The following is a 13,006-nucleotide window of genomic DNA, read 5'->3' as shown; positions in this document are numbered from 1 at the left end:
TCAGTTGGAAAATAATTATATCGGCAGGACTGACCACAAGTATAAAATTAGACAGAATTTTAGCAGAAGCGATTGGGGTAAATTTTCATTCATTGAGAAGGGCATGAAGGAGTGGAACAGTTTACCAGGGGTAGTGGTTGATCATTTTCCAAAATCTGTACAGATATTCAAGAAGAGAATAAACAGCAACAGAGAAAAGAAATGAAATGTTAGAGGGCATTCGACCAGTGCAGGTTAATCTAAATAAAAAATGTGTGTGAATAAATTAATTCCATCCCCTGGTCTAAGGAGTTTGGACAGCCAAAGTAGGGGACTGCCTGTAGGGGTGAAGTACAGTGGGGACTTCGAGGGCCCTGGGACCGCTACGGTAGCTGTGAAGGCCCTTCAGGAACTCTGAAAATTGGTGGCAAAAAGGGCTCTGGTTAACTGGTTAAGACGCAGCAGGTCGTTATTCTACTTAGGTTCCAAAATGGGTAAAAAATAAATAACTAAATAAATGCAATGTAAATTTTAATCTTACACCAGTTGTATACTATTATTTGAACTAATTCCACATACTGTATATGAGTTGACTATATTTGTAAGTACAGGAGATATTATAAGTAGAACTCTGTAAACAATATAAATTTATTGAGAATGAGCTGTGTGTTTAATAGAACAAATTATTAGCGTAAATAGTATAATATTGTATTCTAGGAAAATTTTCTTCTGTTTTTAATCTAAAATTTAGTGCTTGGCAATAAAGTATTTTAGTGTACCATTTGCCACTGAGGTAGACACCTCATTTGCAAATAAAGAGATTTTGATTTGATTTTATTTCAAAACTAAACATACAGATGCAGTACAAACTTACAAACAAAAGAGGCAGATTACATCATACCAACTTTTGGCACATAGACCAATTTGCCTGAGACTGGCATAGGGACATACATCCAGTATGATCTAGCAACATATTTGTCAACTGCAGGGTGCAAGTAAGTCTACTCAGATCATATAGCTTGACATTTGCAATGGCAATTAGAATATGTAGGGTTAAAGAAATCACATTACCTTGCCATGCTTCATTTCTTCAGACCATGAAATACCAAAGAAAAGTTAGATTACAAGAAATACAGCTTTAAAACTAAACTAAAATACATACATTTGCTAAATGCATCACATAGAAAGTCTCTGGAATTGAGATGTACTCATAACTATTGATATGTCATTTAAGACACTAGCATGACTATTGCAGACAATACTTCGAAAGAAAACACACAGGATTTGGAAAAGTGCACGCATCCTCCTGGAAATGTCCATGCAAAATTTGCTAATTACTCATTAGCTGACTGATCATTAGCTACTGTTAGCAACTTCTCATTGGACCCTCTTCATTAGCACCAACTCATTAGTCTATGCTCATTTGCCTCTGCTCATTTTTTCTGTGATATGAGTGGATAGATATAGTAGCAGAGACAATCCTTAGTTTTAAGGTGGTCTGAACACCGGTTATCAGTCCTCGATTGATGTAAAACTACTATAGTCTACTAGAAGTCCATAGAATTCAAACCTATAAGTGCAAGTTAATATCAGAAATTGTGAGATGGGAATGTAGGAAGGTGTTCAGGGTGCCATGTGTAATGTAGAGAGAAATAAATCTTTATGCATTTTCAGAATCTCTGTCTCTTACCCTGTGTGACCTTTCTCTCAAGAGTCTTTTACCAGTTGCCGACATTCTACAAGTACTTTGGGATCATTCCAGTATGCCATGTCTTAGCATTGTAACAGAGACTTGTAGAGAATATTGAGACCCCATGCAGACAGTTGATGTTGTATGGTATGACAGAATTTGTTTTGATTTAGTTTGTGTTCATGCCTTGGCCTCTGTAGGTAAAAACTCAATCCATTTTGATTTTTGCATCCTCCTCATCCTCTTCTTCACATCTTGAGATATTCGCACGGTGTCAGAACTTGTAGCAGGCTTAGACGATGAGATAGAATTTAAAAGGTTTTGTAGTGGTGTGTCAAGCTCTGTTTTCAAAGAGAATTTAAAACCTTCCCATTTTCTCCACCTTATCTCACACAATCCTATAAAAGACCATGAGCTCTTATCTGATCCTAGCGAGGGGGAAGTTGAATGTGATAGCAGATGGAATCTCGTGCCTCTGCTTAGTCCTCCTCCTTGCCAGGTCTTGTACTTCTCGGTAGACTAGGAACATGTATTTGTCTGGACCTGTGCACTTTTAATTGAACTAAGGCAATTGTCTAAGCAGAATTTGTTAGTGCTATTCCTCTTATAGGCTTTTATTTCAGGTACCAACAGGAAATATTGCAGAAAGCAGGACATCTGCTGCCAGCTATGTGACCGACCCAGAGCAGCTCAGAGTGTACATGGAGACCATCACCCAGAGTGTTGCCGCTAAGACCGAGCATGCTGATCCAGCCCTACCAGCTCTGATGGTGTATCACCGAGAAGGCAAGGATAGGATAGAGGAGACATGCACTATCTTTAACTACCTCAGCAAATTCACAGAGCATGGTGCTCAGGACCCAGTAGAACTCACGGAAGCAGTCCTTCCCTGGGCATTCATCATACGCCCGGAGAACCAAAGCTGGTTCAGATGCTATGAGAGGAACCTGTCCCGTGACTTCCAGGTCGTCCGACTGCCTGGTAAGGGAACCAGAGCAGAGGACAATAACAGACAGGATGCAGCTACCCAGACGCTGCGGGAAGAGAAGGTAATGTCTAATGCCAGTACGCAGACAGCCAGGAGGCAGCGGCACAAGCAGGTGAGCACAGACTCATACCCCCCAGCTGTGATGGAGCCAACAACTGCAATGACCGGTATGGATGGCAGCGTGGAGGTGGAGACAGATGCACCCTGGAGTTCTGAGACTGTCACCCAGGCCTCATGGCCTGTTACTGCCAGCTACACAGTGCAGACCGACGCCGCCAACCAGCATGAAGAAGTGGGTGCTGTAGCAGGTCACATATTGCCCTCACGGTCTCCAGGCTGGGAGGAGGGGCACTTTCAGGATGAGGTTTGTAATCATTTTTCATTACTTGCAACATCAGATTCCACTTATTGACATCAAAGGCTTTTGACATTAAAAAAATATGTGGAAAAATATAATATAAAGGAAGTAATTATTAAAAATGGAAATTGATGTAAAATGGCATATGTTCATGCGTACATATTAATCTCATAATTTCATACAGTGATAGAAAATGTTTTTAAATTTCAATTATAACCAAAATTAGTGTCAGTCACACTTGAACACTGCCTCAGATAATTTTTGCAGTGTAATACATCACATTCTGGTAATAGTACATGGTTTCTCTTTTGAATCCTTTAATCAAGCCATTTTGCCCTAAAGTATGGCTGTGACAATGTTACTTGTTTTATGCTCTATGTCAGCCTCAGTTGAGGAGCTAATGATCATGAAATGAATGATGGGTAAGGAGGTGGAAGGGATTGGCTGTAGTCTCCCGGCATTTGCCTAGAAGTGAATTTGGGAAACCACAGAAAATTCTTCTTAGGACAGCTGACAGTGGGGGTCGAACACACGCATCTCCCAAATGCAGAGCTGGCTTCATAGCTGTAGCTCATTAAAACATGCTTCCAGTCTGAACTCTTATTTTATAACATTTTTATGCAGTGAAAGTTTTTGTTGCTGACAGAACTTCATGAATTAGTAAGCAGCATATGTGAGCTTGCTGAAAACCAGGAGAATGGCTGAAATGTTCCGAATATGTCAAGGGATGTAAATCTTAACGTAAACAACACTGTAGTGAGAAGAAGGTAATACTATTCCTCACTAGCTGACATAGTGTAAAGTACCTTGGTTCAGACAACCTGAAGGAACTATTTGATGTGATTCAATGCGTACGAACTGTTCATGTGGTTTAGGAATTATGTTCATGCCTTTGTAAATATGTGTCAATATTTGTTGATCAATCAATCAATCAATACTGATCTGCATTTAGGGCAGTCGCCCAGGTGGCAGATTCCCTATCTGTTGCTTTCCTAGCCTTTTCCGAAATGATTTCAAAGAAATTGGAAATTTATTGAACATCTCCCTTGGTAAGTTATTCCAATCCCTAACTCCCCTTCCTATAAATGAATATTTGCCCCAGTTTGTCCTCTTGAATTCCAACTTTATCTTCATATTGTGATCTTTCCTACTTTTATAGACGCCATTCAAACCTATTCGTCTACTAATGTCATTCCACGCCATCTCTCCGCTGACAGCTCGGAACATACCACTTAGTTGAGCAGCTCTTCTTCTTTCTCTCAATTCTTCCTAACCCAAACATTGCAACATTTTTGTAACGCTACTCTTTTGTCGGAAATCACCCAGAACAAATCGAGCTGCTTTTCTTTGGATTTTTTCCAGTTCTTGAATCAGGTAATCCTGGTGAGGGTCCCATACACTGGAACCATACTCTAGTTGGGGTCTTACCAGAGACTTATATACACTCTCCTTTACATCCTTACTACAACCCCTAAACACCCTCATAACCATGTGCAGAGATCGGTACCCTTTATTTACAATCCCATTTATGTGATTACCCCAGTGAAGATCTTTCCTTATATTAACACCTAGATACTTACAATGATCCCCAAAAGGAACTTTCACTCCATCAACGCAGTAATTAAAACGGAGAGGACTTTTCCTATTTGTGAAACTCACAACCTGACTTTTAGCCCCGTTTATCAACATACCATTGCCTGCTGTCCATCTCACAATATTTTCGAGGTCACGTTGCAGTTGCTCACAATCTTGTAACTTATTTATCACTCTATAGAGAATATCATCATCCGCAAAAAGCCTTACCTTCGATTCCACTCCTTTACTCATATCATTTATATATATATGAAAACATAAAGGTCCGATAACACTGCCCTGAGGAACTCCCCTCTCAACTATTACAGGGTCAGACAAAGCTTCACCTACTCTAACTCTCTGAGATTTATTTTCTAGAAATATAGCAACCCATTCAGTCACTCATTTTTGCCAGTAGTCTCCCATGATCCACCCTATCAAATGCTTTAGACATGTCAATTGCGATACAGTCCATTTGACCTCCAGAATCCAAGATATCTGCTATATCTTGCTGGAATCCTACAAGTTGAGCTTCAGTGGAATAACCTTTCCTAAAACCGAATTGCCTTCTATCGAACCAGTTATTAATTTCACAAACATGTCTAATATAATCAGAAAGAATGCCTTCCCAAAGCTTACATACAATGCATGTCAAACTTACTGGCCTGTAATTTTCAGCTTTATGTCTATCACCCTTTCCTTTATACACAGGGGCTACTATAGCAACTCTCCATTCATCTGGTATAGCTCCTTCGGCCAGACAATAATCAAATAAGTACTTCTGATATGGTACTATATCCCAACCCATTGTCTTTAGTATATTCCCAGAAATCTGATCAATTCCAGCCGCTTTTCTAGTTTTCAACTTTTGTATCTTATTGTAAATGTCATTGTTATCATACGTAAATTTTATTACTTCTTCGGCCTTAGTCTCTTCCTCTATCTCGACATTATCCTTGTAACCAACAATCTTTACATACTGCTGACTGAATACTTCTGCCTTTTGAAGATCCTCACATACACACTCCCCTTGTTCATTAATTATTCCTGGAATGTCCTTCTTGGAACCTGTTTCTGCCTTAAAATACCTATACATACCCTTCCATTTTTCATTTTTTTTTTTTTTTTTTTTTTTTTTGAGATACAGTGTCTTCTACTAAGGGGCAGTACAAGTTTGTATCTTAGTCTCATTCTTAGCTCTTACAGTATGAAAGTAACAGAGGTATGGGTAGTGCTAGAAACACCATTTTCAGTATAGCCACCTCCTGTAATGATGTGGTTTTCTGGTGCATACATATCAGTGGACTTAGTATGTGTAACATCAGTGTCTGGTTAGGGGAGGAAAGCAGTGGGAAACTATTTTTACTTCTCATTACTTGCATACTGTGTCTCCTCATGCTACCTAGGCTCTCTGTGGCAGGTGATGTAGCCTTCAGGCTGGGACAATGGGTGAGGTGGAAGACAAGCCTGCAGGTGTTACATGTAAAAGATCACAGTCACCAAGTATGAAGTTCTGAATTTTTAATAATTGGTTTGTTTAAGATGAGCTGAATATTTATTATTATTTCTGTGCATTTTTCTTATATTACAGTAATATTTAGAAGGTTTCATGTCCAATGTATTTACTTCTCAGTACAAAAAATTCTCTGAACAGTCAAATGGGAATCTTTTCTTCTCCTGAAGGACATGAAGCCATCATGTTTTGGGGATCATACTCTGGTACAAAAATTCCTAAAACATTAATGGAGAATTGAAACTAATGTATTTACTGCATAGTTATGAATTTTTGTGCTCATTCAATGGTGAATAGATTGCCAAATGTGTCTGAAGAGCCTGCCTAATATATAAACTTTACGGAAGGAAGATTTTTTATTTGTATCTGGAATACAATTTTGAGAGAAGAAACCCAGTCGGATTTAATGGAGCCAAAACCAAAAAAAAGTAAACATATTTGAGTTATGTAGAGTTTGAGGGATGTTCCACCATTCAACACATTGCAACAATTTATTAAATTATAAGAAGACCGGTTTCGACTCCCATGGAGTCATCATCAGTTCTTGGTGAAAATTAAATTAAGGGGAATCTGATAACAATTGTCATAACGAAAAATCCATGCACCTATAGGTGGTTGCATGGAAATACATCATTGAGCTGATAGATATTACCTTGAAATGCAACATACACTTGGCAAGGAGAACTTGGAACTTAGAAAGTTCCCAGTTCTGGCTCTAACAGTCTTGTGTTCATAGAATACAGAACACTGGAATTACATGTACTGGATTGAAAATAATTACAAAACACAATAAGGACACTTATAATGGTGTGGAAAACTTGGCTCTCTAAGAGCATTCTTGGATTTGACAGTCCTGTTTCTGTCTGAAAAAGATTGGATGAAATACACACCATGAAGCAAAATGAATAAAGACATAGATCTGGTCTAAACTGTCGCGTGTTCATGTACACGGAGCACTGGGAACACTTGTATTGTTTGATAACACACTCGTTCAAATGAAAACACTTATAACCATATGAAATATTGGCGTTACAAGAATGTTTATGGGTTTGACTGTTCTGCTTCCCCTGACTAAACTAGTCAAATAAATATACATTGAATGTTAAAGATAAACTACTTTGTATTTAAAGTTCTGGTTTTGGGTTTCAAAAATTGTCATGCGTTCGTGGAACACAGAATAGAACTGCTGGTCCTGCTTCTGCCTACTGGAAACTAATGCATTAACGCAGTTGAAATTAATTGATTGAAATTTTATACACCAATGTGAAACACTTGGCACTTTAATATTCTTGGATCTGAGTAAAATATTGTTGTATATTTATACAACTTGGCATAGACTTGTTGAGCGGTCTTGTCACAATCAACCAGAATATGTGAACCTTTAAAAAAAAAAAAAAACATAAAACAAAGACTTGTTGAACTCCGCCACTGCCGGTCCCAAGCCCGGGGCCCCATCTTGCAAGTGATGGGGAAGAAGGAGGGGGAGGAGTAACAACCTCGTAAAAAAACCTGGGTCCATCTGGCTCCGGATGGTAGCACCCTGTAAGGGCCCCTGCCTAGGGTTACAGGTGAAGCCTGGTCAACGGTCTCGAAGGCGGATGAGGAATTTAATGTCCCAATGGCGGAGAGAGCGGAAGAACCTAGTGGAGTAAAGCACGAATAAAAAATCATTTCGGACTAACAATCCGATCTTATCTTGGAATTAATTTCCTACCTTGTACAATGTACAATTACAATTGCAGAATGGAAAGTCCGCTGAATGAAAGCACTACCCCAGGTGGTAGCTCGGAGGAGAAATCCACCATTGCGTTATGCAATGCATCGGGACCTAGGGTTCTGGGGAGTCCCAACATCTGCAATAAGGGTGAGTCAGAGCATCCTTGGAATCCTTTCAGATTTAAATTTAAGAGGAAATTCTTTGCAGGCACTCTTAATGTAAATTCCTTGCTAAAAACCGGCAAACAGAAAGAACTGGAAATTTTCTTAGATAGACACGAAATCCAGATCTTAGCAGCTCAAGAGACACGGTTTATGGATGAGAATGTAACAGAAACCAAAAATTATAGAATCTTTAAAGGTAAACCAGCAATCAAAATTATGAAAGGAATGCCACTACTAGGTACCGCCTTTTATGTCCATAAAGCAATAGTTGATAATGTTATGGAATTCAAATCTAGTTCAGAAAGGTTATCTCTTCTCACACTTAAATGCAAGAACAAAAAGTATACATTTGTTAACTGTCATGCACCAATAAATGAAGATAATAGCAAGAACCCAAGTAAAACTGAAGAATTCTGGAGTCTTCTAGATGATGAAATGTCAAAAATTCCAAAATCAAATGTTATTATTCTACTCGGTGATTTTAATGCACAGGTAGGCAAAGAAAAAGTTTTCAGCAAAACAGTAGGGGCATATCCGGCACACAAAAGAACAAACAAAAATGGCATGAGACTAATTAATCTCTGTAAATCCTTTCACCTAAAATTAATGTCGACCTTCTTTAAGAAACTTCCAAGAAAGGCTAAAACATGGGTGTCCCCAAATCCGATGTTCGGTGAGTTTCAGTTGGACCATGTAGCTATTTCTCAAGAAAGTATTAAGGAAATTATGAATGTTAAAGTAATAAGAAGTGGGGAGTTTGACTCCGATCATTACCTCTCTAAAATTAAGCTAAAGCTTGTACCTCGCAGGAATCAAAGAAGGCCGAGAAAATTAATGAAATACAACATAGATAGGCTCAACATTACACAAGCAACTATAGAAAACTTTCAGGAAGAAATTAAAATAACTCAGCATGGCAAATGGCCAGAATTATCTAAACAGATTAATAGTGCAGCGAAGAAAGTATTTGGATCAGTTAAAACTAAAAAGAAAGTATGGTGGAATAACGTATGTGGGGAAGCACTTATGGAAAGAGTGAAAAAGTGGAAAAAATGGAAATGTTCCAGAAAGAATGAACACTATGAGCTATTTAAACAACGAAGAAAGGAAACAACAAGAATAATAAGGCAGGTTAAAAGATCTTTTGAAAAATCGCAGCTAGTAGATATTGAGAATAATTTTGTAAGAAATAACTCCCGAAATTTCTATCAGACCTTTAAGAATAACCTGAAAGGTTATCAATCCCGGAGCATTTGCTTCAGAGATGTAAATGGTAATATTGGCCTTAACAATGCCGAGAATTGTGAGATTCTGGCAAAACACTTCGAACACCTGCTGAACTGTCCTGAACCAAATCATAAATTAGAATTTTCAGAAATTCAGGAAAATCTAGAAGCTGATTCACCTCCAACAGCAGAAGAAATAAAGGAAGCAATAAAAAATCTTAAAAATAACAAAGCTAGTGGGGAAGACTCCATAACAGCTGAACTTTTAAAATGGGCTGAACCAAAAGTTATAGAAGATCTACAAATAATCTTTGAAGAAATTTGGGAAACAGAAAAGATCCCAGAGGATTGGAAAGTGGCTCTAATACACCCATTACACAAGAAGGGTAACAAGCAGGATGTCAACAACTACAGAGGTATATCTCTCTTGCCAGTTGCTTACAAGATATTCTCAACAATACTACTAAATAGAGTAAAATCGACACTGTACAGTCAATTGGGTGAATATCAAGGTGGATTTAGAGAAGGAAGATCTTGCTCCGAACAGATTTTCAACCTGAAATCTATAATTCGACACAGATTAATAAACTCCATAGTTGTAACATTTATTGACTTTAAAAAAGCCTTTGACTCTGTTGATAGGGAAACCCTAGATGAAGTAATCCGTGAATTTGGAGTTAAAACTAAATTGGCAAACCTAATTCGTGAAACACTTACAGACACTATCTCGAAAGTAAAATTTATTGGTGAAGTATCTCGACTTTTCAAAATAAATTCAAGTGTCAGGCAGGGCGATAGTCTATCTCCACTTCTTTTCAATTGTGTCATGGAGAAAATTGTAAGAATTTGGAATGAAAAACTGAGAGAATCTAAAATATTGCTACTCGTGCTGGGGGAAGAAGAACAAAGGTGTTGCAATAAATTGCCTAGCATTTGCAGATGACTTTGCCATACTTTCAGAAAGCCTTACAGATGCAGCAATGCAAGTCAATCTCCTTGAAAAGACAGCCAACATGACAGGCTTGAGAATCTCTGCCGAGAAAACTAAATTTTTGACGAATATAAAAAGTGCCCCAAAGTTTTTTGCAACGGATATTGGTCGAATAGAAAAGGTAAAGAAATTCTAATATTTGGGTGAGACAATTCAAGAAAATGGTTTAGAAAAATCTGCTATAGAGGAGAGGATACAAAAGATGGAAAGAGCATACGGTATAACTAAGAATACTTACAACAAAAAGTGCTTATCAAGAAAACTTAAAATAAAGCACTACAACACAGTAGTGAAACCAGGATGCCTTTATGCCAGCGAATGTCTAGCACTGAACTACAAGCTTGATAAATTAGAAATATTAGAAGGAAGAATTATAAGGAAAATATTAGGTCCTCCAAGAATTTCAGAGTTTTGGAAATTAAGAAGTAACAATGAAATTTACCAGAACGTAGAAAACATATCAGAAACAATAAGAAAAAGGAGATTGCTATTTCTTGGACACATTTACAGAATGGATGACATTAGGCTAACTAAACGAATCTTCAAGTACCTTTGGGAAAAGAAATCAACTACCACCTGGATTCAAGAAGTCAAGAAAGACCTGGAAAGGAACAACATACGAGAAGAAGAATTATTGGAAAGAAAGATTTTTAGGAAGAAAGTCTTACAAATGGAAGGATTCCAAGAGAGGAAGGAAAAGAAAACAGGCACAAAGTGGACTGAAGACAGGAAAAAGAAACACAGTGAAACAATGAAAGAATACTGGAAGAAAAGGAAAGAACAACTAAGGAGGAACAATTGAAATTGTAACGTGGTCCTTAGAAGGCTGGAACGCAAGAAGAAGAAGAAGAAAGACTTGTTGACTATTACAACCACACATCACATGAAACGTTTGGTGAACAGCTGAAGTTACACACTGGTCTGAGATGCTTAGTATTTAGGAGAGATCTTGGGTCTATATTAAAATTGTTACCGTGTGTTAGTGGAACATGGAACTTGCCAAGTGTTTGTTGCATTTCAAGATTACATCTATCAACTCAATGATGTATTTCCATGCAACCACCTATAGGTGCATGGATTTTTCGTTATGATGATTGTTATCAGATTCCCCTTAATTTAATTATCACCAAGAACTGATGATGACTCCATGGGAGTCGAAACCGGTCTTCTTATAATTTAATAAATTGTTGCAATGTGTTGAATGGTGGAACATCCCTCGAACTCTATGTTATTGGTTAAAAGTCAACACGGAAATGAAGATCATAACTTACGATATTAGAGTTAGTCAGACATTTTATAGGAACTTCATGCTACCATCTGATAAACCATTGCATGTTATTGGAAATTGTGAGGAAACCACTGAACAGGTGTCAGTGAGTGACCTCTCATTTTAAAGTATATTAGTTGAAGAACCTTGCATAAATAGTCATTTTTATGATATAGGCAGAATTCTTACCCAACATTTATATTTTCTGCATGATGGACTTGTGATAGGTACTGTGTTGCAGCTGGTATTGTTCTGAAGCGAAGTGGGCAGTTGCTGGTTTTATTGCTGTTAATAGTGGATCAGAAGATTTGCTAGTCCTAAGCATGAGTATTATGAAGTTACTGTAAATAGTTTCTAGTAGCTTTGTTATTGCGAACAGGCTGGGTTACCTTCCCTGTATAAACATTAATATACAAATCAATTTACTGCTGTGTGCAATAGGGTCCTATCCCAAAGATATGACCCATCTTTAAGAGGATCATCTGAGAGAAATTGAGCCCTTAGATTGCAAATATGGACTGCAGTTTTTCTCATATACATTGTAACCATGATTTCTTTCTGCAGCATTTGCTACATAAGCTGCTATTGTTTCCATACATTTTACTAGATATTACCTTTCAAATATACAATATAAGTCAGTCTCCCTTAACATTCATTTGTAATATTTAGAATGATGAATTTGACTAACCTTCTTTTTCTATTTTCAAAAGCTTAGTGATATTTCACTACATTCAAACCTTTCACCACCATTAGAACAGATATGATTCACTCTAGAAAAGCAAAACAAAGGTGTGTATTTCGTCTTTTTCATAAACCTAAGAGATATAATCAGGTAGAATCAAGTCAGTGTCTGTTGAATGTAAGTGATAAAATATTGCAGGCTATTCTATTCATATCTGAGGTATTTTATTAGAGAGTTTTAATTTATCTGAACAGAGTACTTCACAATTTGAATAAAAATGTCCTGAATTTCATAAGTCAATATTGATGATAATTTCTGGTTCTCAGATTCCAACAACTGATCATTTGTAGACTGAACTCGGATAGGGCACAACTTGGTCATGACGACGATCATTGTATGTCTACTTGATGATCAGAATCTAAGGAAATTAGATCCAGAGAAACTAAGACATATTGGTGATGAAATAGATAAAGCAAGGCTATTAGTTCAACGATATAAACTAACTGAAGCAGTAGAAATGTGTACAAGAACCCTTCAGTCATGCCAAACTCACACGAGAGTAAGGAGAGCACAACCATGGTTCAATAAAGACTGTTACAATGAATGGAAAGAGACCCTTCTGGCACTACATCGAGCGAAGAACACATCGAACCCAAGTCATCTGGCCCAATACGCCGAACAAAGAAGGAAATATAAATCACTAATCAAGAAAACAAGAATGGAGTACATTGAGGAAGACGCCAGGAGACATGCTGCAAACGCCCAAAAAGACCCATTCCTAGTCTTTAGGAAACCAAAAACTTCAGCAACAAATAATATCTCAATGGAGTCATGGGAAAACCATTTCAAAAGCATTCTC

The 13,006-nt window shown here is 37.6% G+C and overlaps 1 protein-coding gene across 1 annotated transcript in view; it reads left to right on the top strand.

Annotated features, from left to right (window-relative positions):
* The window catches only part of LOC136874605 (uncharacterized), a 108,892-nt gene that overhangs the window by 45,708 nt on the left and 50,178 nt on the right, over positions 1-13,006 (top strand). The window contains exon 3 of the mRNA XM_068227876.1: positions 2,293-3,021. Coding sequence (XP_068083977.1) covers positions 2,293-3,021 — 729 coding nt within the window. The remainder of the gene's footprint in view (positions 1-2,292; positions 3,022-13,006) is intronic.

The sequence above is a fragment of the Anabrus simplex genome, chromosome 5 (genome assembly GCF_040414725.1).
Source record: "Anabrus simplex isolate iqAnaSimp1 chromosome 5, ASM4041472v1, whole genome shotgun sequence".
In the NCBI taxonomy this organism is placed as follows: Eukaryota; Metazoa; Arthropoda; class Insecta; order Orthoptera; family Tettigoniidae; genus Anabrus; species Anabrus simplex.
Note: the sequence above shows the minus strand (reverse complement) of the source record. Positions and strands in the feature narration are given on the sequence as shown.